Source organism: Benincasa hispida, chromosome 5 (assembly GCF_009727055.1).
Source record: "Benincasa hispida cultivar B227 chromosome 5, ASM972705v1, whole genome shotgun sequence".
NCBI classification, from domain to species: Eukaryota; Viridiplantae; Streptophyta; class Magnoliopsida; order Cucurbitales; family Cucurbitaceae; genus Benincasa; species Benincasa hispida.
The window spans coordinates 64,252,731-64,279,072 of NC_052353.1; the positions used below are offsets into that span (position 1 = coordinate 64,252,731).

Below are 26,342 nucleotides of genomic sequence, written 5' to 3' on the forward strand. Positions count from 1 at the left end.
ATGGTGTTTGTATAGGTCAATATCAAGATGAATGGAGAGAATGTTTATAGTAAGTGGGAGCGGGACGTGTGTCAACACATCCCACGGTCTCTCTCATTTGTTTGTAGTAAGGTTTCATGCTCGACCTCAAGGCACCTTTGCTTTTGTCCCTCAATGAATGACATTTGCATGATTCTTTACTTCAAACTCCATAAATGGATAGGGCTGCTTTAGTTTTTTCTCCAATCGGTTTTTCCCTACGGTTGACTTATTGGAGTAGAACTCTAGAATCTATAATGGGGGATTATACTTACCAGAAAGTGTTAAGCGAGTTTAACAATTTCTGGACCGAACAATGGTGACTGATAGTTACAGTAACAAGGAGTTGTTATGTCTATTAGTTGAGATAGTCTCATTTCAGTGAAGGGGCAACTGATCACCCTATGGTGGCTTTTATCCTATCTCATTGAAACATCATTGCAAAATAGATGTCACATAAGGTACATTAGATTATTTTGATAAATTTGATTGGTTTTTGCAAATGGGTTAATCTATAGTGTACTAATATAAATAAATTGTTTGGTTTCAACAAATTACATTATGACTTCCATGACACTGAACTTACAAGCTGTCAATAAACTTACAAGCAAAAAATATACTACAAAAACACAATGAACATAATTTTAATCATCAATGACTATAGATTTGTCCTTATGTAGGATTGTTCTCATGTAACAGCTCAAAATGCAACTCGAAACATTCGAGATGCATATGAGCGTTGGGTACGGGCAAATAAGAAAGCCTGAGCGTATATCATGGCAAGCTTTTCTGAAGTCTTGGCCAAGAAGCATGAACCATGATCATTGCCTATGAGATCATGGACTCCCTGTGGGGGATGTTCGATGCCCATATCCAAGAGGGGGCATCTGTTGAGAACACGTTCTCAACATGATGGTCCACTTCAACATAGCGGAGATGAATGGGTCTGTCATTAATGAGGCCAGTCAGGTTAGTTTCATCTTAGAATATTTGCCTGAAAGTTTCCTACAATTCCATAGCAATGTTTTTATGAACATGATTGACTACAACCTAACCACTTTGCTCAATGAGCTACAGACTTTCTAGTCATTGATGAAAAGTAAGGAATAAAAGGGAGAGACAAATATTGCCTCGTCCTCTAAGAAGTTCAATAGAGGATCGTCCTCTAAAACTAAGTCCGTGCCTTCTTCTTTTGGCACCAAAACGTAGAAGATGAAGAAAAGTGGAAAGAGAAAAGCCAATCAACCAATTGTTGCCTAGAAGGGCAAGAAGGCTAAGGCTACAAAGGGAATTGTTTAAAACTACAGTAACTAAAAATAAAAGACTTTAAATTTCTCCTAAAGAAAATGCCCATCTTTGGCACTTAAGGTTAGGACACATCAATCTCAATAGGATTGAGAGATTGGTTAAGAATGGACTTTTAAGCGAGTTAGATGAAAATTCTACCTGTGTTTGAGTTGTGCCTTGAAGGCAAAATAACTAAAAGATCTTTTACTGGAAAAGGTCATAGGGCCAAAGAATCCTTAGAGCTTGTACATTCAGACCTCCGTGGTCTGATGAATGTTAGAGCAAAAGGAGAGTTTGAATATTTCATCACTTTTACTGATGATTATTCAAGATATGGGTATGTTTATTTAATGCAACAGAAGCTGAAGCTTTTGAAAAGTTCAAAGAGTTTAAGGCTGAAGTTGAAAATGCATTAAATAAAATAATTAAGATATTTCGATTTGATCGAGGTGAAGAATTTTTGGATCTTACATTCTAGAACTATTTGATAGAACATGGAGTTGTATCCCAAATCTCACCACCTGGTACACCTTAATAGAATGATGTATCAGAAAGGAGAAATCGAACCTAGTTGGACATGGTACGGTCTATAATGAGTTATGCTTCTCTATCGGACTTGTTTTGGGGTTGTGCAGTACAGACTGCAACTTATATTTTGAACTATGTTCCATCCAATAGTGTTACGAAAACACCTTCGAAATTATAGAACAGTCGAAAAGCTAGTTTACGCCATTTTAGGATTTGGGGGTGCACAACACATATGCTTGAGGCAAATCCTAATAAATTGGAACCTCATTCAAAATTATTCCTATTTATAGGTTACCCTAAAGGAACGAGATTGGTTACTTTTATGATCCTAAAGAAAATAAAGTGCATGTATTGGAAAACGTTACTTTTTTAGAAGAGGACCACATAAGGGAACATAAATCCCATAGTAAGATTGTATTGACTGAACTTTCTAAGGAAAGTACTGAACCAAGAGTTGTTAAAAAACCCAATACCTCAACAAGAGTTGTTAAAGCTAGTTCATCTAGTAAGTCAAATCCACCTCAAGTGTTGAGGGAACCTCGACATAGTGGGAGGGTTGCGAACCCATTTATCCATTATAGGGTTTAACAGAAACCCTAGCTATGGTAGCTGACAGATATGTTAGGATCCATTGTCTTACAAGAAAATAATGGAGGATTTTGACAAAGATGAGTTGATCAAAGCTATGGATTTCGAAATGGAGTCTAGGTACTTTAATTCTATTTGGGATCTTCTAGATCAACCTGATGGTGTTAAACCTATATATTATAAATGAATCTACAACAGAAAACATGGTGTTGATGGAAAGGTGAAAACCTTCAAGGCTAGACTTGTGGCAAAGGGTTATACCCAAGTTAAGAGAGTCAACCATGAAGAGACTTTCTCACCTGTTGTCATGTTGAAATCTATCCGGATCCTTCTATCCATTGCCTCAGATTATGACTATGAGATCTAGAAAATGGACGTCAAGACTGCATTTTTGAATGGTAATCTTGAGAAGATCATTTATATGGAGCAACCTGAGGGATTCATAACCCAAGGTCAAGAGAAAAAGGTTTGCTGTTATACCCCGAATTATTGTTCTTAATGTAATTTCAATATCTTCTAAAATTTGAGGATATTTTTGGAATTTTAGAAATTTAAGAGTAATTATTGTGTTTTAATTGCTAAGAAAGGGGGTTTCAATTTAATTGTTTAATCAGAAGGAGATTGTGGAATATGGACTTTTATGTCACCCAAATTTAATTTGAAATTAATGCCAAAAATTAATTTCATTTTTGGAAGGAGATTAGTGAAATTCTTTTTGAATTGAAAATTTTAAGGAAAAAGGGATTAAAAGTTGGGAGGAAGAAAATAAAAATAAAAAAAAGGTAAAAACATAATAGAATAAAATAAAATAATTTATTATTATTTTTTCTTTTATTTTCATCTTCTTTCTGCTTTTTTCCCCCGTCCCCCCCTTTTCTTATTGCAGCCGCCAAGACCCCCTCTCCTCACCAGCTTCCATCTCTCTCATGCCTCTTCGTCGCCGCCTTCCAGCCGTTGCCCTAGTCGTCGATGCACTGCTGTGAGCCGATCGTTCGAGCTGCCCGCGAACCTCCGTCATTCATCCCAGTCGTGTACCGACGTCCTCTGCGTGCAGATCCGCTCGCCAATCGTGCCAAAAATCCCGATCTCCATCTCTCTCCCGCGTCTCTCCTCACTCTCCCTTACCATCGACGTCAGCCATCCCCCGCGCGCGAACCAGACCCAATCGTCGGCTTTCTCAGTCGACCTTCGCCCACCTATCGCCTCACCATGTCGTGTCGGCCCCTGTCCCCACCGCCACAGGTCCAGCCACGTGTCGCCCTACTCGTTCCGCTGTCGCCTTTCGCCATTCTTTCATCTTTTCGTCGTGCCTCTACTGTTGGGTTGAGTGTTTTGGTAAGATTTTCACATTTGGGGTGAATTTTGTGGATTAAACTGTTGTCCTTTTGACTTTTGGTTTCGGTTTGATTGATACCCATCGCGTTTGGAGCTAGATTGAAGTTTTGAGAAATTTCTGAGGCACTGTCCAGTTTCGTGGAAGGGTAATTTTGGCGACCCTTTGGGTAAGTTTTTTGGGTATTGTGGATTTGAGAATAAGGATTTAGATTTAATTGTTTGGGCTGGAATTGAATGGTTGTATTCTTATGTTAAGACCGTTACCTTGAGTTGCTGTATTATTTTGGTTGCTTGATTAGCTGTGAATCTTAACATCGAGGTAAGTAATCTTACCATTGGAACTGGATGATGGTTTGATGTTTATGTATGCCATGCTGATATGAAAATTTAAAAGACTAGATGCGCATAGAGATATTCAAATGCTAACATGATATGAGTATATTGTTATTCTATGAGATTTTATTTGATCTGAGGATGATGAGATGTATATGTATGTTATGGGACTATGATGACGAGATGTATATGTATGTTATAGAACTATGATGATGAACTGTATTTGTATGTTATAGAACCATGATATGATACTTATGATGTTGTAATCGTGATAGTATCCTCACTGTTAGTTAGATGCCTACTAGAGGTTGTATGTCCTTTGGGATTCATTAGAGGTGGTGCTTTCCATTGTGATTCACCAGAGGTTATGTGTCCTTCTTGATTCGCTAGAGGTGATTTCCTTCGGGATCCACAAGAGGTTGTGTTTCCTTCGGGATTCACTAGAGGTGGTGGTTTCCTTCAAGATCCACTAGAGGTGGTGTTTCCTTTGGGATTCACCAAAGGTTGTGGATCTTACGCGACTTACTAGAAGTAGTGGGCATACTTAACTACAAGAGGATGAAGTTTGGTTATTCATGTATGTACGTGTCTCATGAGAACTAGGGGAGTGCTTACGTCCCACTAGAGGTAGGCATCTAGAGAACATAGATGCCTAGCCTGACCCTAATAGTAGGGTCACTTACTGAGTATTTTATACTCACCCATTTTTAGGAAAGGGCAGGGATGTGCCAGTCAATGACAAAAGGAATTCATGAACGAGCCACTGGGACAAGTTTTATGCTTCTGCTCATGATATTTAGATTTCTTTTCATCTTTTTCAACTTTCAGTTTTGATGTTTGAAAGTTACTATTAAGATTTGTTTCAGACCTATTTATTATCATTTATGATTTATAGATACCCTATCTTTTTTTTTGTTGTTGTAATATTTGAATTTAATGGAGGTCTTTTAAATTTATCTTATTTATTTAGCATTTATTTCACTATAAAAGAGTGTTGTTTTAAGTTCCATGCATGAATGTGTTTTGTAACGGCCTAACTTTATTCCTTGGGGGTCGGGTCGTTACAGTTGGTATCAGAGCTCACATTTGGGGTTCTGAAGACTGACTTACTACTTAAATCTAGGTAGTCCTTATGGCCCAGTAATTAATTCCTTGTCGTCGTCAGGTATGTCCTACTAATGAAAGTTTCAGTACATACATGAGATTAGTTGATGTAATGTTTTAGTGGCATGTTTTCTTAAGAAAGTCTTAGAAAGAGAGTTGATTTGTAAGTTCTTGACAGGACATCGCACTTAAGCCCAGACCAAGAAAGGCAGTTAGAGGAGGGGTTCGGCACCCCAAGTGCAACATCCACAAGTTTAGATTCATCCTCTTCCAGGGGTGTAGAAAGAGGGAACTAGTGGAAATCAGACAGTCCAGCTTTAAGTCCACCTATGTCTCAAGTCGATGAAAAAGCAATGGAGGCAAAAAATGGGGAAGCCGTTGCATTGTCCCTAATGGAAAGATTGCAGGATTTGATTTGCAATGCAATGAGAGGACAAACTGCCCAGAATCAGGCTCAGAATGAGCAAGTACCACAAGTTCAGTTGCAACAGACCCAGTCGCTGAGTCAAAACATGTAGGGTCTGTCCCATGAAGCTAAGCACTTGAGGGATTTCAGGAAGTTTGTGCCTCGCCCATTTGATGGATCGTTGAGGGATCCCACTAAAGCAGAGATGTGATTGTCATCGATTGAGACGATTTTTCGTTATATGACGTGCCCGAAAGAGCACAAGCTCTAATGTGCAGTTTTTATGTTGACTAGCTGAAGGAACTCATTTTTAAAGAGATCCATGAGCGGAAGTGAATAGTCTAAATTCTATTTAGATTTAAAACATGAATTTACAATAAACATACAGATTATGAATTCTAAGTTAAATTACAGCATGCTTTTTAAACAAGAAATAGGGTTCAAAAGATTATACCTTTGAAGAACGTTTCTTCATGTAAACCCCTCGAACTATCACGAACTCGAATACAACAACAAAACTTGAAGACTTTCTTTAAGAATTTCACGAACCAAAATGAGACACAACCACTTGGATCCTTTGGTGTACTCAGGATGAGAACCCATGAGTTGTGGGCTCTTACTATTTTGGTAAGGAGGGAGTTTGAGTTTACGAGGAGAAAGACGATTACAAAAGAACACTATCGCATATGAATCTTCTCAATTGTGTAGTCTCTCTGTTTTTTCGTGTAGACTTGTTCACACGTCTATTTCGTTTATTTTAAGAAAAGAAAAACCATTTTTCCTTTATTCCAAAATGCCATAAAAACTGCATAACCACCCACTAAGGTGGTTTGAGAGAAAAAGAGATTATTATTCAAAATAATAAATAATATAAATAAATATGATAACCAACTTATCATATTATATTTATAACCTATAGTTTTGATATTGCATCATATACAATGTAAACTATAATTCTTTTTTTCTCTATTTTATGGCATTTAATATAAATCAAATTTATATTAAATTTAACAATTATGATTCTCACTCATAGAAAAAATATTTGAATCACATTCAAATATTTATTCCTCAAATTAAACTATAATATATTAAATACATTATGTCAATTATATCAAATATAATTGAATGAATTTATTTATATCATATATAATTAAATTCTCTCTTATTAATTTGAACAATTAAAATTAATCCAAAAATTGATTTTCAACTAAATCCTTTTGAGCTACCAAGGGGACCTTATAATTAAACTCTTTAAGGAATGGGAAACCTTTCTCTTGTTACATGAATCCAATTTGCATTTCATCCGGGAAAAGCCATCTTTTTCTCAACAATGTCTTTGTCATTTGATCCAATAGTGTTCCGTTAGATAGGAACATATTTGATAAATACTGATAACTCTCGGATGGATTATTAGAACGGAAAAATCCATTAGATAATGAACTATTGGTTCTAAGCCATCTCTGGCGATGAATCAACAATCCGAAGTGCTTTTCTTGCGTATTCTTGATAAACCAGCGTTTATATATAGATGTAGGAAGATCTGTTTGGGAAAGTAAGCAGCCCTTTGACATCTCTTCATCTGCAAAAGAATTCTCGATGTGAAAACACAGAGACAAAAGCTGATCTTTGAATAGGAAAAAGAGTGGATCTGCAGGATCCCAAATGAATTGGCTTATTCGAAAAAAGCCTTGTTCTTTGGAAATCTATCTCGTGTCTGGTACTGCATGTTCCACTTTGCAAGAACTCCGAATCATCTCTTGAAGCCATCCTCTTCATCATAAATGATCCGCTTGCCCCGAAATGACCTAGCCCAATAAGGAAATCCCAATTCATTGGGCCTTTCGATACAATCAAAATAGAAAGCCCCAAGGGCGCCATATTCTAGGAGCCCAAACTATGTGATTGAATAAATCCTCCTCTATCTGTTGCGGGTCGAGGACTCCTTCTCCTTCCCCTTCTTCAAACTCCGATTCGTATTGTTCATAGAGAAATCTCTGATCAACGATAGAACAAGATCCATTTTGTATCATATCTAAGGGATTCCTGGGTTCGGGCCGAAGAAGCAATGTCACTCGATCATTATCAAATCGACTGCAATCTTTTTCTGTCCGTGAGGATCCCAACAGAGCGCCTTCTACTTCTAATAGGCCATGAACTAGATCAGAATCATTCTCAACGAGTCCATAAGAAGTGATCCCATTTTTTTCATCGGGTCCGGGTAGAGACCAAAGGTCTTGAACGACCGATCCGGCAGAACAACTCAAAAGATAAAGAAGTATCGTTAATTTCTCATGCTCGTTCCAAGTTGATCTAGTCGTGAAACTGGTGTTTTCACGACTCTATCACCCAGTCAATTCTGTTCCACTTAATCCCTATTTCATGGCCACATATTTTTCCGGCTAAGGAATGGGAAACCTTTCTCTTGTTACATGAATCCAATTTGCATTTCATCCGGGAAAAGCCATCTTTTTCTCAACAATGTCTTTTTCCGGTTAACTGTCGGGTACTCCACTAAAGACCGACAGCTGCACTCTTTGCACCACAGATATATTTCTGTATCCATTGGATATAACCAATCAACAGTACGATGACTTTTCACAAATTGCTCGTAAGTATAGTTGGACCAAATTACTGTCTTGCCCCTATAATTACATCTAACTTCTTAAGTACCATTGATCCCTCTAATGAATAATAAATCATAGTCATACTATGACCAAACTCCTCTCAGACAAGAAGAGGGTGTGGCGCCACATTGTTCAAGACCCGGAATCAACCTTTATGGGAGCAATTTATCTATTTACCCCTCCTTCGATGAAGGAGTGAATTCCATCTTGTGTAGTTGAGTCAACGATCTGGCCACTCTCACCCATATAAATCAAAGGACCACCCTCGTAGGCAGGAGTTCACAATTCATTCAGGATTAAGATCATGTTACCTATTGTCATCCTACTGAAATGAAAGTCTCTATTATGAACGGTATTATATAATGAGATTAAGCATTTCGTGGTCCGGTCTTATACAAACTCCTTTGTATATAATATCCCCGCTCGCATGTCTAATACATGAATGATTAGGATCAGATCATTTGTAGCACTTTACAACATTTATAACATCTACAAAGCGGGCTATACTCGTGGTGTCACTAGGATAAGATATCCAACCTTATTCATATACTACAGACCATTTAGGTTATCACTTAAACATGATCCACCTATCCACCTGTATGTCTCCACATACATGTTTAAGTCATAACGATGACCTTGGATGTTAGTTTATTGGTTTGTGGTTAATGCAACTACAATATCACATATTTCATAGACAAATTGAATAAAATATCAAATATTATTAGTCACATACAAGTTTGTTAATACAAGGTTTACAAACTATAGGACTCTACGAGATTTAGGGTATCAAGCCCAACACTAGTAACCCAGATTTTTGGTGGCATTCAACGGAGAAAATGATTGATACTAGTAGAGGACTTGCAACCTAGGAGCAGTTTTAAGAGCGTTTTTATGAGAAATATTTATCAGCCAACGCATCATACAACAAGCAGGTAGAGTTCTTGAATTTGAAACAAGAGGTTATGTCAGTGGAGGAATATGAGCAGGAATTTGATAAGTTTTCCCACTTTGCCCCTGAGCTGGTAGCCACCTAGGCAGCAAGGACATAGAGGTTCGTCCAGGGTCTGAGAAGCAGATTGTGAGGCATGGTGCATGTCTTGGACCTCAAGATGTATGCTGCGACACTACGGGCCGCTGTGAGGATTGATGTTGACTTCCAAGAGAGAGAAGAGTACAGGAAGTCGCTCGGAATTGGGACCTCTACAAGTAAAAAAAGGAAGGCTGAGCCAAGGGCTCCTAGGCCTCAACAAAGGAACCAGAATCCAGTTAATGCTTCATGTCATTGGGATAGCAGGGCTCTTAAGTTGTAATTATCAAGGAAGATAAGTCGATTTGAACAACTTGGGGCACCATGTCAGGCATAGTTGTGATAGGTACGCTTCCCATCTTGGGGCACCATGCTTTAGTTTTGTTTGACTCCAGTTCATCGCACTCTTTCATATCCTCAACATTTGTAAAGTATGCCATGTTAGGATCAGAACCCTTACAGTATGCTCTGTCAATTTCCACTCCATCAAGAGAAAACATGGTAACTACTAAAAAGATAAAGGCATGTTAAGTATAAATAGAAAATCATGCATTAGATGTGACCTTAATAATTCTAGATATGTATGATTTTGCTAATCATGCCAACATAGATTACTCCCGTAAGGAGGTTATTTTTAACCCTCCTACAGAAGCCAGTTTTAAGTTTAAGAGGGCCAGAACTATGGTCCTACCCAAAGTGATTTCAGCACTAAAGGCCAATAGACTGTTTGACCAAGGTGCCTGGGGTATCATGGCTAGTTTGGTTAACACTAGAGAGGCTGAAGTCACCTTGACTTTAGAACCAGTAGTAAGATACTTTCCAGATGTATTTCCAAAGGATTTCCTTAGATTGCTGATAACGGGCAGAAATACACGTTATCATAATGCTAAGTTCTTAAACAATGTTGGATTGCATTGATGAAATATGTTAACTTTCGTCCATTAAGCATCGATTTCATAATATTGCGTTCGCATGCGTTCAGCGCATTAGAACAGTTGATCATTGTATTTTTGTGCAGAATATGCGTTAACCCAATGCAAGAATTGCGATCATAGGAAATCATTGGTCGAGCGCAACTTCACCGCAAGGCTTTGGTTGATCATGCTCGCAAACATTCGCCCAACAAGGATCGCCGCAACTTGGTCAGCGTAACATGGTGGGCGCATTTGAGTAAAAGGCTACTTAAGCGCGATGAGACAGAAAGCTGATGACAGTCGAATTCAAATTAAGTTGACAGCCGATAATGGTCACGAAGTACATTCAGCTTTTTCGGTGACAATTATTCGGTGCATCAGTCAGGAATTAAAGCTGTCCCATCTATACAACCAGGAGAGAGAAGCCGCCTTTCACCATGGGTGCTCTATAAATACCAAGTGCATTCTTCAAAAAAGGGGTTCACCGTTTTTACGTTCTTTTATCCTCAGGTTCACGCCGCTATCCATAGTTTTCCTTTTCATTTTAAGGCGAAGCAAGAGAAGAGTGGTGGCCGCCAGAGATCGCTCAGGGCAATTCGAGAGAGAACCTTGCAGCATAGAAGCAGAGAGCGAGCCGACTCTCGCGAGAGCGAGATTATCTTTAGCGCACGAGTAGAAAAATTAGTGTAAACGCCTGGCAGCAAGAGATTGCTACCAGGCTCTTTATTCTACTTGCATTGTTATTTTGTACTTCATCTTCATATTTATACAATGGAAGTTCTATTTCTACATCTGTTCACTCTCTTAATATGTATGAGTAGCTAAACTATCGAATGTGTTGAAGAAGAAATAAGCCTAACATGACTTAGGAAGTTTATTGCTTGCGATGTCTTGTTTATGCTTCGCAAAATTACCTTTTGGAGTTACTCGAGAGAGAGTCTAAAGAAAGAACCTAATGACTCGAGAGAGCTAGGTTAGTATCTGGACTCGAAAGAGCAAGATTAGACTTGCATAAACAAGAGATAGGGACTTAGAGATAAGCTCTGTTTGTCAACTTGCATCGCATGCATCCTAGAGATAGGAATGATATTATTTGGTCGCCTTATTTGTGTGTGTGCTATCCTGTCATTGCATAAATAAGAATAGAGGCTTATGTGTAGGTCCTATAGACTTATCACATATATCGCATGTGTTCTAGTACTAGAAGCCGTAGCATTCGCATGGAGAGATGTTTTAATATTGTATGCATGTTGCATGATCGCAAAGCATGAACGCATTCTAGGAAGTGTTAGCCGAAAGCCTTCTCAACCTATTCATCGTATATTCATCGCATCTCCCATTTACCAACTCTTTTCAAACTCCGCCGCATTTATTTATTTTATTTTCATCAATGCAAACAACAAACCCAACGATTTATTTCTTGATACGGTTACCGCAAAGAACTTCACAAAAATTACCGATGCAATCTGTTTTCACAAGTCCCTATGTTCGACCCTGGACTTACTAGGAAACTCAGAGGAATTTACACTTGGATTCCGCTGAGGAAACTTGAGTGCACAACGCAATTTCATCAATGCAAAGCATCTATATTTCCACTTCATAAAATCAAGCATCAACTTCCTCCACAGCGGGAGATAGATTTTGCTATTGAATTGGAGCCAAGCACAACTCCCATTTTGAAAGCTCCATACAAAATGACACCAGCAGAATTGAGGGAGCTTAAAATCCAGTTGCAAGATTTATTGGATAAGGGTTTCATATGCCTTAGCGTGTCACCATGGGCTGCACCAGTGCAATTTGTAAAGAAGAAAGATGGATCATTAGGTCTGTGCATTGACTACAGGGAGCTGAATAAGATGACCATCAAGAATAAGTATCCCCTTCCCAGGATTGATGACTTGTTCGACCAGTTGTAGGGAGCTACGGTGTTCTCCAAGATTGATCTTCAATTAAGATACCATCAGTTGAGGATAAAAGACAGTGATATACCCAAGACGTCTTCCATTCGAGATATGGGCATTATGAGTTCATCATGATGTCGTTCAGTCTGACGAATGCCCCATCATTGTTTATGGACCTCATGGATATGGCGTTTAAGGAATTCCTTGACACCTTTGATGAAATATTGGTTTATTCCAAGACCGAGGCAGAATATGAGGAGCATTTGCAAAAATTTTTAGAGACATTGTGAGCAAATAATTTGTATGCCAAATTTTCTTAATGTGAATTTTGGTTAAAGCAATTGTCCTTTCTAGAGCATGTGGTGTCAAAGGAAAGAGTCTTCATGGATCCTGTGAAGATTGAGGCAGTTACAGGTTGGGCTCATCCAACCATAGTCAATAAGAAGTGCAATTTCCTTGGGTTGGTAGGCTACTAAATGCGATTTGTGAAGGTTCTAGCATAGCCACCCCTTTGACTCAGTTGACCCAAAGGGGAGCCTCTTTAGTTTGGAGTGAGGCTTGTAAGAAGAGTTTCCCTGATCTCAAGCAGAAATTGGTTTCAGCTTTAGTTCTTACAGTGTCAGATGGATAAGGTGGTTTCGTTATCTACTGTAACGCTTCCAAGAAAGGATTGGGGTGCGTGCTGATGCAGCAAGGCAGAGTGGTTGCTTATGCTTCTCGTCAGCTAAAGAATCATGAATAGAATTATCCTACCCATGACTTGGAGTTGGCAGCAGTGGTTCTCGCTTTGAAGATTTAGAGGCATTATTTATATGAGGAGAAGATGCACATTTTCATCGACCACAAAAGTTTAAAGTACTTCTTCATACAGAAGAAGTTTAACATGATGCAACGAAGGTGATTAGAGCTGGTGAAGGATTATGACTGCAAAATTTTGTATCACCCAGAGAAGGCGAATGTAGTGGCAGATACCCTAAGCAGAAAGGTAGCCTATTCAACAATCTTCATTACCAGACAGACTCATTTACAGAAGGAGCTAAAGCTGGCTGAGATTGCAATAACAGTAGGAAAGGTCACGACACAGTTAGCGCAGTTGTTGGTACAATCGAGTCTAAGGCAGAGAATTATTAATGCATAACGGTATGACCTTTATCTTGAGGAGAAAGTTCATAAGGTGGAGTCAAGCTAGGATGATGAATTCTCTATATTGAGGTGGTTTTCTCCATCAAGGACGTTTGTGCGTGCCAGCGGAGAGTGACCTAAAAAATGAGCTATTGTCAGAGGCTCACAGTTTCCTGTTTTCAATTCATCCTAGCAGCACCAAGATGTACCGGACTTGAAGCGTTACTATTGGTGAAATGACATGAAAAGAGAGATAGCTGAGTTTGTCAGTAAGTTCCTGGTCTGCCAGCAGATGAAAGCCCCAAGACAAAAGCCAGCAGGCTTGTTACAACCATTGAGTGTGCCAGAATGGAAGTGGGAGCACGTGTCTATGGACTTCATTGTGGGGTTGCCCCGAACAGCAAAATGTTTCACCATGATCTGGGTTATAGTAGAAAGACTCACTAAGTTAGCACACTTCATATTAGGGAAGCCTACCTTCTCAATAAAGAAGTGGGCACAGATATATATGAAAGAGGTAATGAGATTGCACGGTGTTTGTGTCCATTGTGTTAGATAGAGACCCCCGTTTCACATCCAACTTCTGGAAGAGTCTGTAAACAACATCGGGAACTCGGTTGGATTTCAGTATAGCTTTTTACCTTCAGATTGATAGGTAGACAGAACGTTTAAATTAGATATTGGAAGATATGTTGCATGCCTGTAACGTAGAGTTTTCAGGAAGCTAGGATGCTCATCTACATTTGATGGAATTTACTTATAATAACAGCTACCAGTCTACTATTGGGACGTCGTCATTCGAGGCCCTTTATGGAAAGAGCTGCATGTCTTCAGTGTGTTGGGAGGAGGTAGGAGAGAGGAAGTTACTAGGACCTGAACTGGTGCAAACCACGAATGAGGCAATACAAAAGATCAGGCCTCGTATGCAAACAACTCAGAGTAGAAAGAAAAGCTATCCTGATGTGCGACGTAAGGACCTAGAATTTGAAACTAGTGATAAGGGGTTCTTGAAGGTGGCACCTATGAAGGGTATTCTGAGGTTTAGAAGGAAAGGAAAATTGAGTCCGAGATTTATTGGACCTTGGAGCAAATTGGCCCCATAGCTTACCGATTGGCATTGTCACTGTCACTATCTTCAGTTCATAATGTCTTCCATGTCTCAATGCTGAGAAAGTATGTGACAAATCCATCATATGTAGTTGACTTTGAGCCATTGTAGTTGAATGACAATTTAAGCTACTAGGAGAATCCTGTGAAAATTCTCGACAGAGAAGTAAAAACATCGCGTAGCAGAGAGATAACATTTATGAAGGAGGCTACTTGGGAGCGTGAGAATATGATGAGGGCTCAGTACCCAGAACTTTTTCAGGAATGAACTTTTGAGGACGAATGTAACACCCCAAATTTTTGGTCTTATTGTAATTTTAGTATCTTCTAATATTTGAGGAAATTTTTGGCATTTTTGAAATTTAAATGTAATTATTGTGTTTTAATTACTAAGAAAAGGGGTTTCAATTGAATCGTTTAATTAGGAAGAGATTGTGGAATATGGACTTTTATGTCGCCCAAATTTAATTTGAAATTAATGCCAAAAATTAATTTCATTTTTGGAAGAGGGTTAGTGAAATTCTTTTTTAATTGAAAATTTTAACAGAAAAGGGATTAAAAGTTAGGAGGAAGAAAATAAAAATAAAATAAGGCAAAAACATAATAGAATAAAATAAAATAAGATATTTTACTTTATTTTATTATATTTTATTCTTTTATTATTATTTTTCCTTTCCTTTTCCTTTTCTTTCTTTTTCTTTCTCTCTCCTCCCCCTTTTTTCTTATTGCAGCCGCTGAGACCCCCCCTCCTCCGGTCTTCATCTATCCCACGCCTCTCCGCCACTGCCTTCCAGGCATTTCCCTAGCCGTCGATGCACCACCGTAAGCCGATCGTTACTGTCCATGCTGTCCACCAACCTCCCTCGCTTGTCCAGTCGTGCGTCGACGTCTTCCGCGTGCCGATCCATTCATCAGTTGCACCGAAAACCCCGGTCTCCATCTCTCTCCCGCATCTCTCCTCACTCTCCCTCTCCGTCGATGTTAGTTGGCCCTTGCATGCGAACCAGACCCAACCGTTGGCTTCTTCAGTCGACCTTCGGCCACCTATCGCCTTACCGTGTTATGCCGACCCTCATCCCTACCGCCATTTGTTTGTCCCTTCGCCATGCCTCTGCTGTTGGGTTCATTGTTTTGGTAAGGTTTTCACATTTTGGGTGAATTTCGTGGATTAAATTGTTGCCCTTTTGACTTTTGGTTTCGGTTTGATTGATACCAGTCGCATTTAGGGCTAGATTGAAGTTTTGAGAAATTTCTGAGGACTATCCAACTTCGTGGAAGGGAAATTTTGGTGACTTTTTTGGGTATTTTGGTTTTGGGGCTAAGGATTTAAATTTAGTTGTTTGGGCTAGAATTGAATGGTTGTATTCCTATGTTAGGATCATTACCTTGAGTTGCTGTATTATTTTGGTTGCCTGATTAGCTGTGAATCCTAACAACAAGGTAAGTAATCTTACTACTGGAACTACCCACGTGTCAGGCAATGGAGTTGTGATTTACTAAGGATTTGATGATGGTTTGATGTTTATGAATGTTGTATGCCATGCTGATATGAGGATTTAAAAGACTAGATGCGCATAGAGATAGTCGAATGCTAGTATGATTTGAGTATATTAGTATTTTATGAGATTGTATTTGATCTAAGGATGTTGAGATGTATATGTATGTTATGAGACTATAATGACAAGATGTATATGTATATTATAGAACTATGATGATGAGGTGTATATGTATGTTATAGAACCATGATATGATACTTGTGATGCTGTAATCATGATAGTATCCTCACTATTAGTTAGATGCCCACTAAAGGTTGTGTGTGCTTTGGGATTGATTAGAGGTGGTGCTTTCCTTCTAAACGCACTAGAGGTTATGTGTCCTTCGGGATTCACTATAGGTAGTGGTTTCCTTTGGGATCCACCAGAGGTTGTGTTTCCTTCGGGATTCACTAGAGGTGGTGATTTCCTTCGGGATCCACTAGAAGTTGTGTTTCTTTCGGGATTGACTAGAGGTGGTGTTTCTTTCGAGATTCACCAGAGGTTGTGGGTTCTATTGGACTTACTAGAGGTAGTGGGCATACTTAACTACAGGAGGATGAAGTTCGATTATTCATGTGTATGTGTCTCATGAGGATTAGAGGAGTGCTTATGTCCCACTAGAGGTAGGCATCTAGAGAACATAGATGCCTAGCCTGATCCTAATAATGGGGTCACTTACTAAGTATATTATACTCACCCTTTCTCATGTTTCTATTTCAGGTAAAGGCAGGGACGTGCCGACCAATGACAAAAGGAATCCATGAACGAGCCACTGGGGACCAGTTTTATGCTTCCGCTCATGATATTTAGATTTCTCTTCATGTTTTTCAACTTTTAGTTTTGATGTTTGAAACTTACTATTAAGATTTGTTTTCAGATATATTTATTATCATTTATGATTTATGGGTACCCTATCATTCGTTTTTAATATTTGAATTTAATAGAGGTCTTTTAAATTTATCTTACTTATTTAGCATTTATTTTACTATAAAAGGGTGTTGTTTTAAGTTCTATGCATGTATGTGTTTAGTAAGGCCTAGCTTGAGTCCTAGGGGGTCGGGTTGTTACATTTGTAAGCTAAATCAATTCATCTATAGATTAAAGCAAGCTTCTCGATCTTGAAATATAAGATTTGATATTGTGGTCAAATCTTATAGCTTTGATCAAAATGTTGATGAGCTTTTGTTTATAAGAGAATCATTAACAATAGAATAGACTTTATAGTGTTGTATGTAGTTGATATCCTATTCATTGAGAATGATGTAGGTCTATTGACTGAAATTAAGAATTGCCTAGCGACCCAATTCCAAATGAGAGATTTGGGAAAGACACAGATTGTTTTGGCATTCAGATCTTTAGAGATCGAAAGAACAAAACTCTAGCCCTGTCTCAAGCATCGTACATCAACAAGATGCTTGTCAAATTTTCGATGTAGAATTCCAAGAGAGGTTTACTCCCTTTTCAGACATGAAGTTATATTGTCTAAGGAACAAATTCCTAAGACACCTCAAGAGGTTGAAAAAATGATACGGATCCCCTATGCATCGGTTGTTGGCAATTTGATGTATACGATGTTATGTACTAGATATCTGCTATGTCGTGGTGGGATAGTCAGTAGATATCAATCTAATCAAGGATTTGATCAATAGACCGGTGTTAAGAAAATCCTCAAGTATTTATGGAGAATGAAGGATTACATGCTCGTGTATGATTCTAAGGATTTGATCCTTATAGGATACACGAACTCTAATTTTTAGAGTAATAAAGATTTTAGGAAATCCACATCAGGATTAGTATTCACTCTTAACGGAACAGCAGTAGCCTGGAGGAGCACCAAATAGGGGTGCATTGCTGACTCCACTGTGGAGGCTGAGTACTTAGCGACTTATGAAGTGATAACAGGTAGAAATGCAAGTTATCATAGTGCTAAGTTCTTAAACAATGCTGACTTGTGTTGATAAAACATGTTAAAATGTGTCCAAAAAGCATTAAGTTTATTATATTGCTACCGCATGCGTTCATCGTATAGGAACAGTTGATTTTTGTATTTTTGTGCAGAATATGTGATGACGCAAGGCAGAAATTACGATCATAGGAAATCATTGGTCGAGCATAGTATTACCGCAAGGCTTTGCGGTGATCGTGTTTGCAAACATTCGCTCGAGAAGGATTGCCGCAACTTGGTCGATGTATTTGGGTGAAAGGCTAATTAATCGTGATGGGACAAAAAGCTGATGACAGTCAAATCCGAATTAAGTTGACAGCCGCTAACGATAACAAGTACATTCAGCTCTTCGGTGACAAATATTCGACTCATCAGTCAGGGAATTAAAGTCGTCTCATCTGTGCAATCATGAGAGAGAAGCCATTGTTCACCCTGGATGTTCTATAAATACTAAAGGCAACCTTCAGCGAAGGGGTTCACTAGTTCGAAAATTCATACGTTCGGATCGCACGTCTTTGTTTATAGTTTTCCTTTCATTTTAAGGCGGAGCAAAAGAAGAGTGGTGACGCTGGAGATCGTTCATGGCAACTCGATAGAGAACCTTGAGGCGTAGAAGCAGAGAACGGGCCAAATCTTGCGAGAGCGAGATTATCTTTTGAACACGAGTAGAAAAACAGTGTAAAAGGCTAGGCAACAAGAGATTCCTACTAGGCTCTATATTCTATACTTGCATTGTTATTTTGTACTTCATCTTTATATTTATACAATAGAAGTTCTTATTCTACATCTGTTCACTCTCTTAGTACGCATGAGTAGCTAAACTAGTCGAATGGATTGAGAAGAACTAAGAAAACATGACCTAGGAAGTTCATTGCTTACGATTATCTTGTGTTATGCTGTGCCAAACATCCCTTTAGAGCTACTCGAGAGAGAGTCTAAAGAAAGAACCTAAGACTCGAGAGAGCTAGGTTAGAATCTAGACTCGAGAGAGCAAGATTAGAACTGCATAAACAAAAGATAAGGACTTAGAGATAAGCTCTGTTTGCCAACTTGCATCGCATGCATCCTAGAGATAGGTATGATATTATGTGGTTGCCTTATTTGTTTGTGTGTCTTGTTGTCATCGCATAAATAAGAAGAAAGGCTTATGTGTAGGTCCTATAGACTTATCGCATATATCGCATGCGTTCTAGCCTTAGAAGCCGTGGCATTCGTACCGAGAGGTGGTTTACTGTTGTATGCATGTTGCTTGATTGCATAGCATGAACGCATCCTAGGAAGTGTTAGCCGAAACTTTTATCAACCGTTCACCGCATATTCATCGTATCTCCCGTTTTGTCAACTCTTTTCAAACTCCGCCGCATTTGTTTTGTTTTTTTTTTTTTATCATCGCAAACAACAGCCTTGACAACAATTTATTTATTTGGTTACCGTAAAGTTTTCCTAAAATTACCAACTCAACCTGTTTTCACAAGTCCTTGAGTTCGACCCTGGACTTACTAGGAAACTCAGTGGAGTTTACACTTGGATTCCGCTGAGGAAACTTGAGTGCTCAACGCAATTTCACCATCGCAGATCATCCATAATCCACATCATAAAACCAAGCATCATGAAGCTACTAAGGAAGCGATGTGGTTCAGGAAATTTCTAACTGATCTAGAAGTAGTTCCAAACATGTCAAAGCCCATCACCCTTTATTGTGATCATAGTGGTGTTGTGGCTAATTCTTGAGAGCCTCAGAATCACAAGCATGGAAAGCATATAGAGTGGAAGTATCATATTATCCGAGATATTGTGCATCAAGAGGACGTGATCGTCACGCGGATAGCTTTAAAGCACAACATTGCTGATTCATTTACAAAGGCCTTTAAGGCTAATGTGTTTGAGAGTCACCTGTAGAACATTGGTCTATGGGACATGCCACATTTAGACTAGGCAAGTGGGAGATTTTGTAATGGGCATGTTTTATGACCTAGTTTATTTCTTTGTATACTTGTATATTAATATGATGTTTATATTGTATACCCCACTAACTTTAGGTCAAGTGAGAGATTGTTGGGGTTGATGCACTAAATCTCGTAGAGTCTTGTAGTTTGTAATTGTATTGTATAAATATTTTATTTATTTAATAAAATATGGGATATTTTATTTGACATTTACTAGCATGTAGTTTGTAACTTATTTTATATGTGATATAATTAATTTTATTTAATTATATATGATATAACTGCAATAATATATTTGATACATTATACTATAGAGTTCTTTTTAAGAGGAAATAAATATTTGAATATGATTCGATAATAAATTATGTGAATTGGATTCATATAATTAAGTTTAGTATAAATGAGGTTTATATTAAATACCATGCATTAATGAGATGATGAAAACTATAGATTATATTGTATTTGATACAATATTAAACTATAGGTTATATGTTATATTTGATATAATATATAGTTTAATATATATTATACGATAAAGTGGTTATCATATAAATATATATTAAATGGTTTATTAAAATAAATTATTTTAATTTATTTCTTTTTGAAAATATTTTTGGGAGGGATTTGTAACTCCCTCCTTCTTTTTCTCTCTACTTCATGCGTGTGTGGGTGAGAGTGTAGAGTGGTTGGTTTTTGAGTTTCTTCTTCTTTTGTGAGTTTTACAGAAAACAGAGGGAGTTATTTTTCTTTCAAAAAGAACTATGCAAGATTTTTTCACCCAGACTCCTTTTCCTCTCAAATTTCATCTCCCTCTCTCCAAAAATTTTAAGAGCCCACACAACTCCTTGAATTCTCATCTTAGAGAATATAGAGGAAATTTTTGTGGTTGTGGCCATTAGGGTTTTGAGTTCGTTGAAGTACGTGGCCGTTTTGGAGAAAAGGAAATACGACATGAAGTGAGTTATTCAAAGGTAAGGGCTTCTTGAAATCCTAATATCTTATCTATTAAATTTTCTTTTATGGCATGCTGTAAATTGTTAATTATATGCATATTTTCTTCTATAAAATTTTGGTATTTTGTGAAAATCAAATTGGGACCAATCCACATTTCCTCTTAGGGCCTTAATAGGTTCCTTCATTTAGATGCAATTTTCTAATAGGATTTGTTTATATTTGAGAATATCGAATTCAATTATCCAACTTTTAGCTTCCGAAAAATTTAACAGTGGGGGTTATCCAAACTGGAAATCAAACATCAATATAATACTAGTTGTAAATGATTTCAGGTTTATTTTAATGGAGGAACATCCTCGAGTTCCTAGCTCTACTGCAAACCGAAATGTTCGAGATGCGTATGACAGATGGGTCAAAGCAAATGAAAAAGCTCAAGCCTACATCTTAGCTAGCATATCCGATGTGTTAACTAAGAAGCATGAAAACATGGTCACCACTAGGGAGATCATGGAGTTATTACATGCAATGTTTGGGCAACTGTCCTCATCCATTCGACGTGATGATATTAAATACATTTACAATTCCCATATGAAGGAGGCGACTTCTGTTAGAGAACATGTCCTGGACATGGTGGTCCACTTCAATATAGCATAAGAAAATGAGGCTGTCATAAATTAAAGAGTCAAGTTAATTTCATCATCGAATCTCTACCGAAGAGTTTCTTGGAAATTCACACAAATGTTGTGATGAAAAAAATAGAATATAATCTGACTACTCTTTCGAATGAGCTTTAGACTTACCAATCCCTGATGAAAAGTAAGAATCAGGAAAGGAAATAAAACGTTGGTACCCAAAGAAAAATCTTGAAGGGGTCGTCATCTGGGATGAAACCTTCTGATAAGAAGTCTGGACGTTAGATAAGAGTATCCAAATGAAGAAGGGAAAAGGAAAAAATAAGACTCCTACAGAGAATAGCAAGACGAAGGTTGCAAAAGGAAAACATTTTCATTGCAATGAAGATGGGCATTGAAAAAGAAATTACTGTATAATTGAAACAAATTTAGTGAAAAATTCTCATTTGACCTGGATATTATATCAGGTGCCACTAACCATATTTGCACATTCTTTCAAGAAACTAGTTCCTAGAGACAACTGGCAAAGAACGAGATGACTTTCAAAGTGGGAACATGTGAAGTCATTTTGGCTTGTGCAGTGGGAGATCTAAAGTTATTTTTTGGAGATGCTTAGGAGATCTAAAGTTATTTTTTGGAGATGCTTATATTTTTTTGAAAAATGTATATAATGTACCAGACATGAAAAGAAATTTAATTTCAATCTCTTGTTTATTAGAACATATATATAAAGTTAATTTTGATATTAATGAAGTGTTCATTAGTTCAAAAGGTGTTAAAATATGTTCTACTAAACTTGAACATAACCTAAATATGTTAAAACCAACTGAGGCAAAAGCTATTTTAAATATAGAGATGTTTAGAACAGTTGAAACTCAAAATAAGAAATGAAAAAATATCTCCTAATGCCTATCTTTAGCACTTAAGACTTGGACGCATAAATCTCAATAAGATTAAAAGGTTAGTAAAGAATGGACTTCTAAATCAGTTAGAAGACAATTCTTTACCTCCATGTGAATCATATCTTGATGGTAAATTGGCTAAAATATATTTTACAGGAAAAGGTCTAAGGGCCAAAGAACCTTTAGAGCTTGTACACTCAGATCTCTGTGGTTCAATGAATATTAGAGCTTAAGAAGGATCTAAATATTTCATCAGTTTTATTGATGTCTATTCAAGATATGGTTATGTTTACCTACTGCGCCATAAGTTCAAAACTCTTGAAAAGTTCAAAGAGTATAAGGCAGAGGTTGAGAAGTTATTAGGTAAAAAGATTAAGACACTTCGATTAGCTCGATATGGTGAGCATATGGATTTAGAGTTCCACAACTATTTGATAGAACATGAAATTCAATCCCAACTTACTGCACCTGGTACACCAGAACAAAATGGTGTAGCAAAAAGGAGAAATGGAACCCTGTTAGACATGGTTCGTTCGATGATGAGTTATGCCTATTACCTCAGTCTTTTTGGGGATATACAATACAAACTTTCATATTTATTTTGAACATGGTTCCCTTGAAAAGTGTTTTAGAAACACTATACGAGTTATGGAGAAGGTGTAAAGATAGTTTACGTCACTTCAGGATTTGGGAATATCCAACACATGTATTGGTGTAGAACCTAAAGAACTTAGAATGGCGTTCTAAAGTATGTCTATTTTTAGGATATCCCAAAGAAACAAAAGGTGATATGTTTTATGATCCTTAAGATGACAAAGTGCTTGTATAGACAAACACTACATTCTTAGAGGAAGACCACATAAGAAATCATCAACCTCGCAGTAAACTAGTATTGAATGAGATGTCCAAAGAAACTACAGACAAATCAACAAAAGTTGTTGATCAGGCTGGTCCTTCAACAAGATTTGTTGATGAAACTGGTCTATCACATCCTTCTCAAGAATTGAGAATACTTCGACGTAGTGGCAAGATTGGTCAACAACCTGACTAGTACATGGATTTAACAAAAACTCAGGTCATCATATCTGATTGACTTAGAGGATCCATTGACCTTTAAAACAAGCACATGGATTTCACAAAATGTCTGCAAGCTTAACAGATTCATTTATGGGTTAAAACAAGCATGTCGATCTTGAAATATAAGATTTGACAATGCGATAAAATCTTATGGTTTTAAACAGAATGTTGACGAACCATAAATAGATCTTGTTTCAACCAACAAATAGATCTTTTTAGCTTGCAAATCTTTTGTTCTTAACCCTATTCTATATACCCCTCTAGTTGAGACATATAAATACTCTCTTCAAGATAGCCATTCAGAAAGAATGTCTTGATAACCATTTGTCACATTTCATAATCATAAAAGACAATAATGGATAAGAGTATTATAATAGACATGATCATGGGAACCGGAGAGAAGGTTTCTTCATAGTCTACCTCATCTCTTTGGGTAAACCCTTTTGCCACGAGTCTAGTTTTGTAGGTCTGTAGCTTACCATCTTGGTCTTGTTTTCTCTTGTAGATCCATTTGCAACCAATAGATTTTACCCCTTCTGGTTTATCTACAAGTTATTAGACTGAATTAAAGTACATAGAATCCATTTTGAGGTCTATGTCTTCTGTCTATTGGTCTTTATCCACATCTTCCATTGCCTGTTTAAAGGTCAATTGATCCTCTAAGCTATCATTAGGTGTCTTGACTTTCTGTCAAACCCATGTAACGGTAAAGCTGTTGAACACTCTCCCACTACGTCGAGGAATTCTCAACTTTTGAGAAGAATGTGACGGACCAGTTTCATCGACAACTCTTGTTAAAGGACCAGTTCGATCAAAAACCCTTGTTGACTTGTCTGTAGCTTCTGTGGACATTTTACTTAATACTAGCTTATTGCGAGGTTGATGATTTTTTATGTGATCTTCCTCTAAGAATGTTGCATTTGTTGATACAAATACTTTGTCATCTTGAGGATCATAAAATAGACCACCTTTTGTCTCTTTAAAATAACCTACAAGTAGGCATACTTTTGAATGACGTTCCAATTTCTTTGGGTTTTGTACCAGTACATGTGCTAGACATCCCCAAATCCTGAAATGATGTAAACTACTTTTACGTCCTCTCCATAACTCGTATGGTGTTTCTAAAATACTTTTTGAGGGAATCATGTTCAAAATATATACAACAGTCTCTACTACACATCCCCAAAAAGAATTAGGTAATGAACATAACTTATCATCGAACGAATCATGTCCAACATGGTTCTATTTCTCCTTTCCGCCATCACATTCTATTGAGGTGTACCAGGTGTTGTGAATTAAATCTGAATTTTGTGTTTTATCAAATAGTCCTGGAATTTTAAGTCCATATATACTCACCACCTCGATCTAGTTGAAGTTTTTATAATGTTTTTACATAATTGGTTCTCAACCTCTACCTTATATTCCTTGAACTTATCAAGGGTTTCAGACATATCTAGAATAATCATCAATAAAATTGATGAAATATTCATACCATCCTCGTGCTCTGACATTCATCAGACCACAGAGGTCTGAATGTATGAGCTCCAAGGGTTCTTTGGCTCCAATACCTTTTTTCATAAAAGATCTTTTGGTCATTTTACCCTCAAGACAATACTCACATGTTGGAATTGGTATCCTAAATCTCTATTATATTCTCTTAGTTTGTAAACAATGTATAAACAAATTGTTATTTTATGAGCATATACCCAATCTAATAAACTAAGATCCTATATTATTTTATGTAATTTAAACAAGTATGTAAAGGCATACATGTGGATCTTGTTTAAATAATAACCTAAACGGTCTATATTAATGGATAAGGTTGGGTATCTTATCCTGGTGACATTACAAATATGGCCCGATTTGTAGATGTTACAAGTGTTGTCAAGTGCTACAAATGATCTGATCTTGATAATTCATTTAGAGATATGTGAGCAAAGGTATCCTATACAAAGAGTTTGTATAAGACCAGACCACAAAATGGCTAGTCTTATTATATAACGTCGTTAATAGTATTGAGACTTGCATTTCACCAAGATGACCATTGGTGACATGACCTGAATCCTGAGTGAGTTGTGAACTCCGACTCATGAAGGCGGTCCTTTGATTTGTATGGGTGAAAGTGGCCAGAATGCCAACTCAATATGTCTACCATTTTGAGGATACGTCTGATTGAGGAACTGGGAACACAACTACACAAGATGAAATTCACTCATTCCCTGATGTCGGGAAAAATAGATAAATTGCTCTCTTAAGGGATGATTCGGGGCTTGAACAATGTGGCCACACCTTCTCTTGACTCGAGAAGGACTTGGTCATAGTTGGACTATGACTTATTGTTCATTAGAAGAATCAGTGATACCTAAGGAGTTAGATGTAACTATAGAGGCAAAATGATAAATTTTTCCCAACTGTACTTACGAGCAATTTGCGAAGGGTTGTAGCATTATTGACTGGTTATATTCAATGGACACAAACATATATCTATAGTGTGAAAGGTACAGTTGTCGATCTTTAGTGGAATGATCTACAGTTAATGGATATTGGATAATTTAATTAAAAAGTTTAATTAATTATCCAAGTACCATTGGAGCTTCAATCTACAAGCCCATAAGGCCCACTCTATAGCTCAACAAGGTTTAAGTTGAGAATTAATTTTGGATTAATTTGAATTGTTCAGAATTAAATTAAGGGAATTAATTATATGTGATATAATTAATATAATGTATTTGATACATTATAATATAAAATTTATTTTGAGATGAATTAAATATTTGAATATAATTCAAATATTAGTTATATGGATGTCATTCATATAATTGAATTTAGTATAAATATGATTGATATTAAATGACATGCATTATTGAGAGAAAATAAAACTATAGATTATCTCTCAACCAGACGTGCAGTGGGGATTGCATGAGAGATTCATTTATCTCCGTCCTCTATTTTTTCATTAGGGTGTTTTTCTCTCTAGCTTTTCTAAAAGAATAACACAGAGAAGAAAAAAAGTTCTTCCTTCCCTCTCAATCTCATTCCCTTTTCCAAAAAGTAGTA

At 37.3% G+C, this 26,342-nt stretch overlaps 1 protein-coding gene and 1 long non-coding RNA gene across 4 annotated transcripts; both read left to right on the plus strand.

The window, feature by feature from the left end:
• The first annotated feature begins 3,268 nt into the window (after window positions 1-3,268).
• On the plus strand, window positions 3,269-6,033 carry LOC120078217. Of its 3 annotated transcripts, XR_005481954.1 has the most exons (3): window positions 3,269-3,923; window positions 5,157-5,254; window positions 5,372-6,033. It is a non-coding gene; the product is annotated as an uncharacterized LOC120078217 (long non-coding RNA). The 3 variants fall into 3 exon arrangements; XR_005481952.1 differs by having other exon boundaries at window positions 3,270-3,923; window positions 5,157-6,033; XR_005481953.1 differs by lacking the exon at window positions 5,157-5,254 and having other exon boundaries at window positions 3,270-3,923.
• A 14,983-nt stretch (window positions 6,034-21,016) lies between these two features.
• Window positions 21,017-21,328, plus strand: LOC120077442. The gene has a single exon (XM_039031321.1). It carries the CDS (start codon window positions 21,017-21,019, stop codon window positions 21,326-21,328), a length of 312 nt encoding a protein of 103 aa, XP_038887249.1.
• The last annotated feature ends 5,014 nt before the right edge of the window (window positions 21,329-26,342 follow it).

Coding starts and splice junctions, on each gene's coding strand:
- LOC120077442 (XM_039031321.1), top strand. CDS start 21,017: ATGGAGGAACATCCTCGAGTTCCTAGCTCTACTGCAAACCGAAATGTT.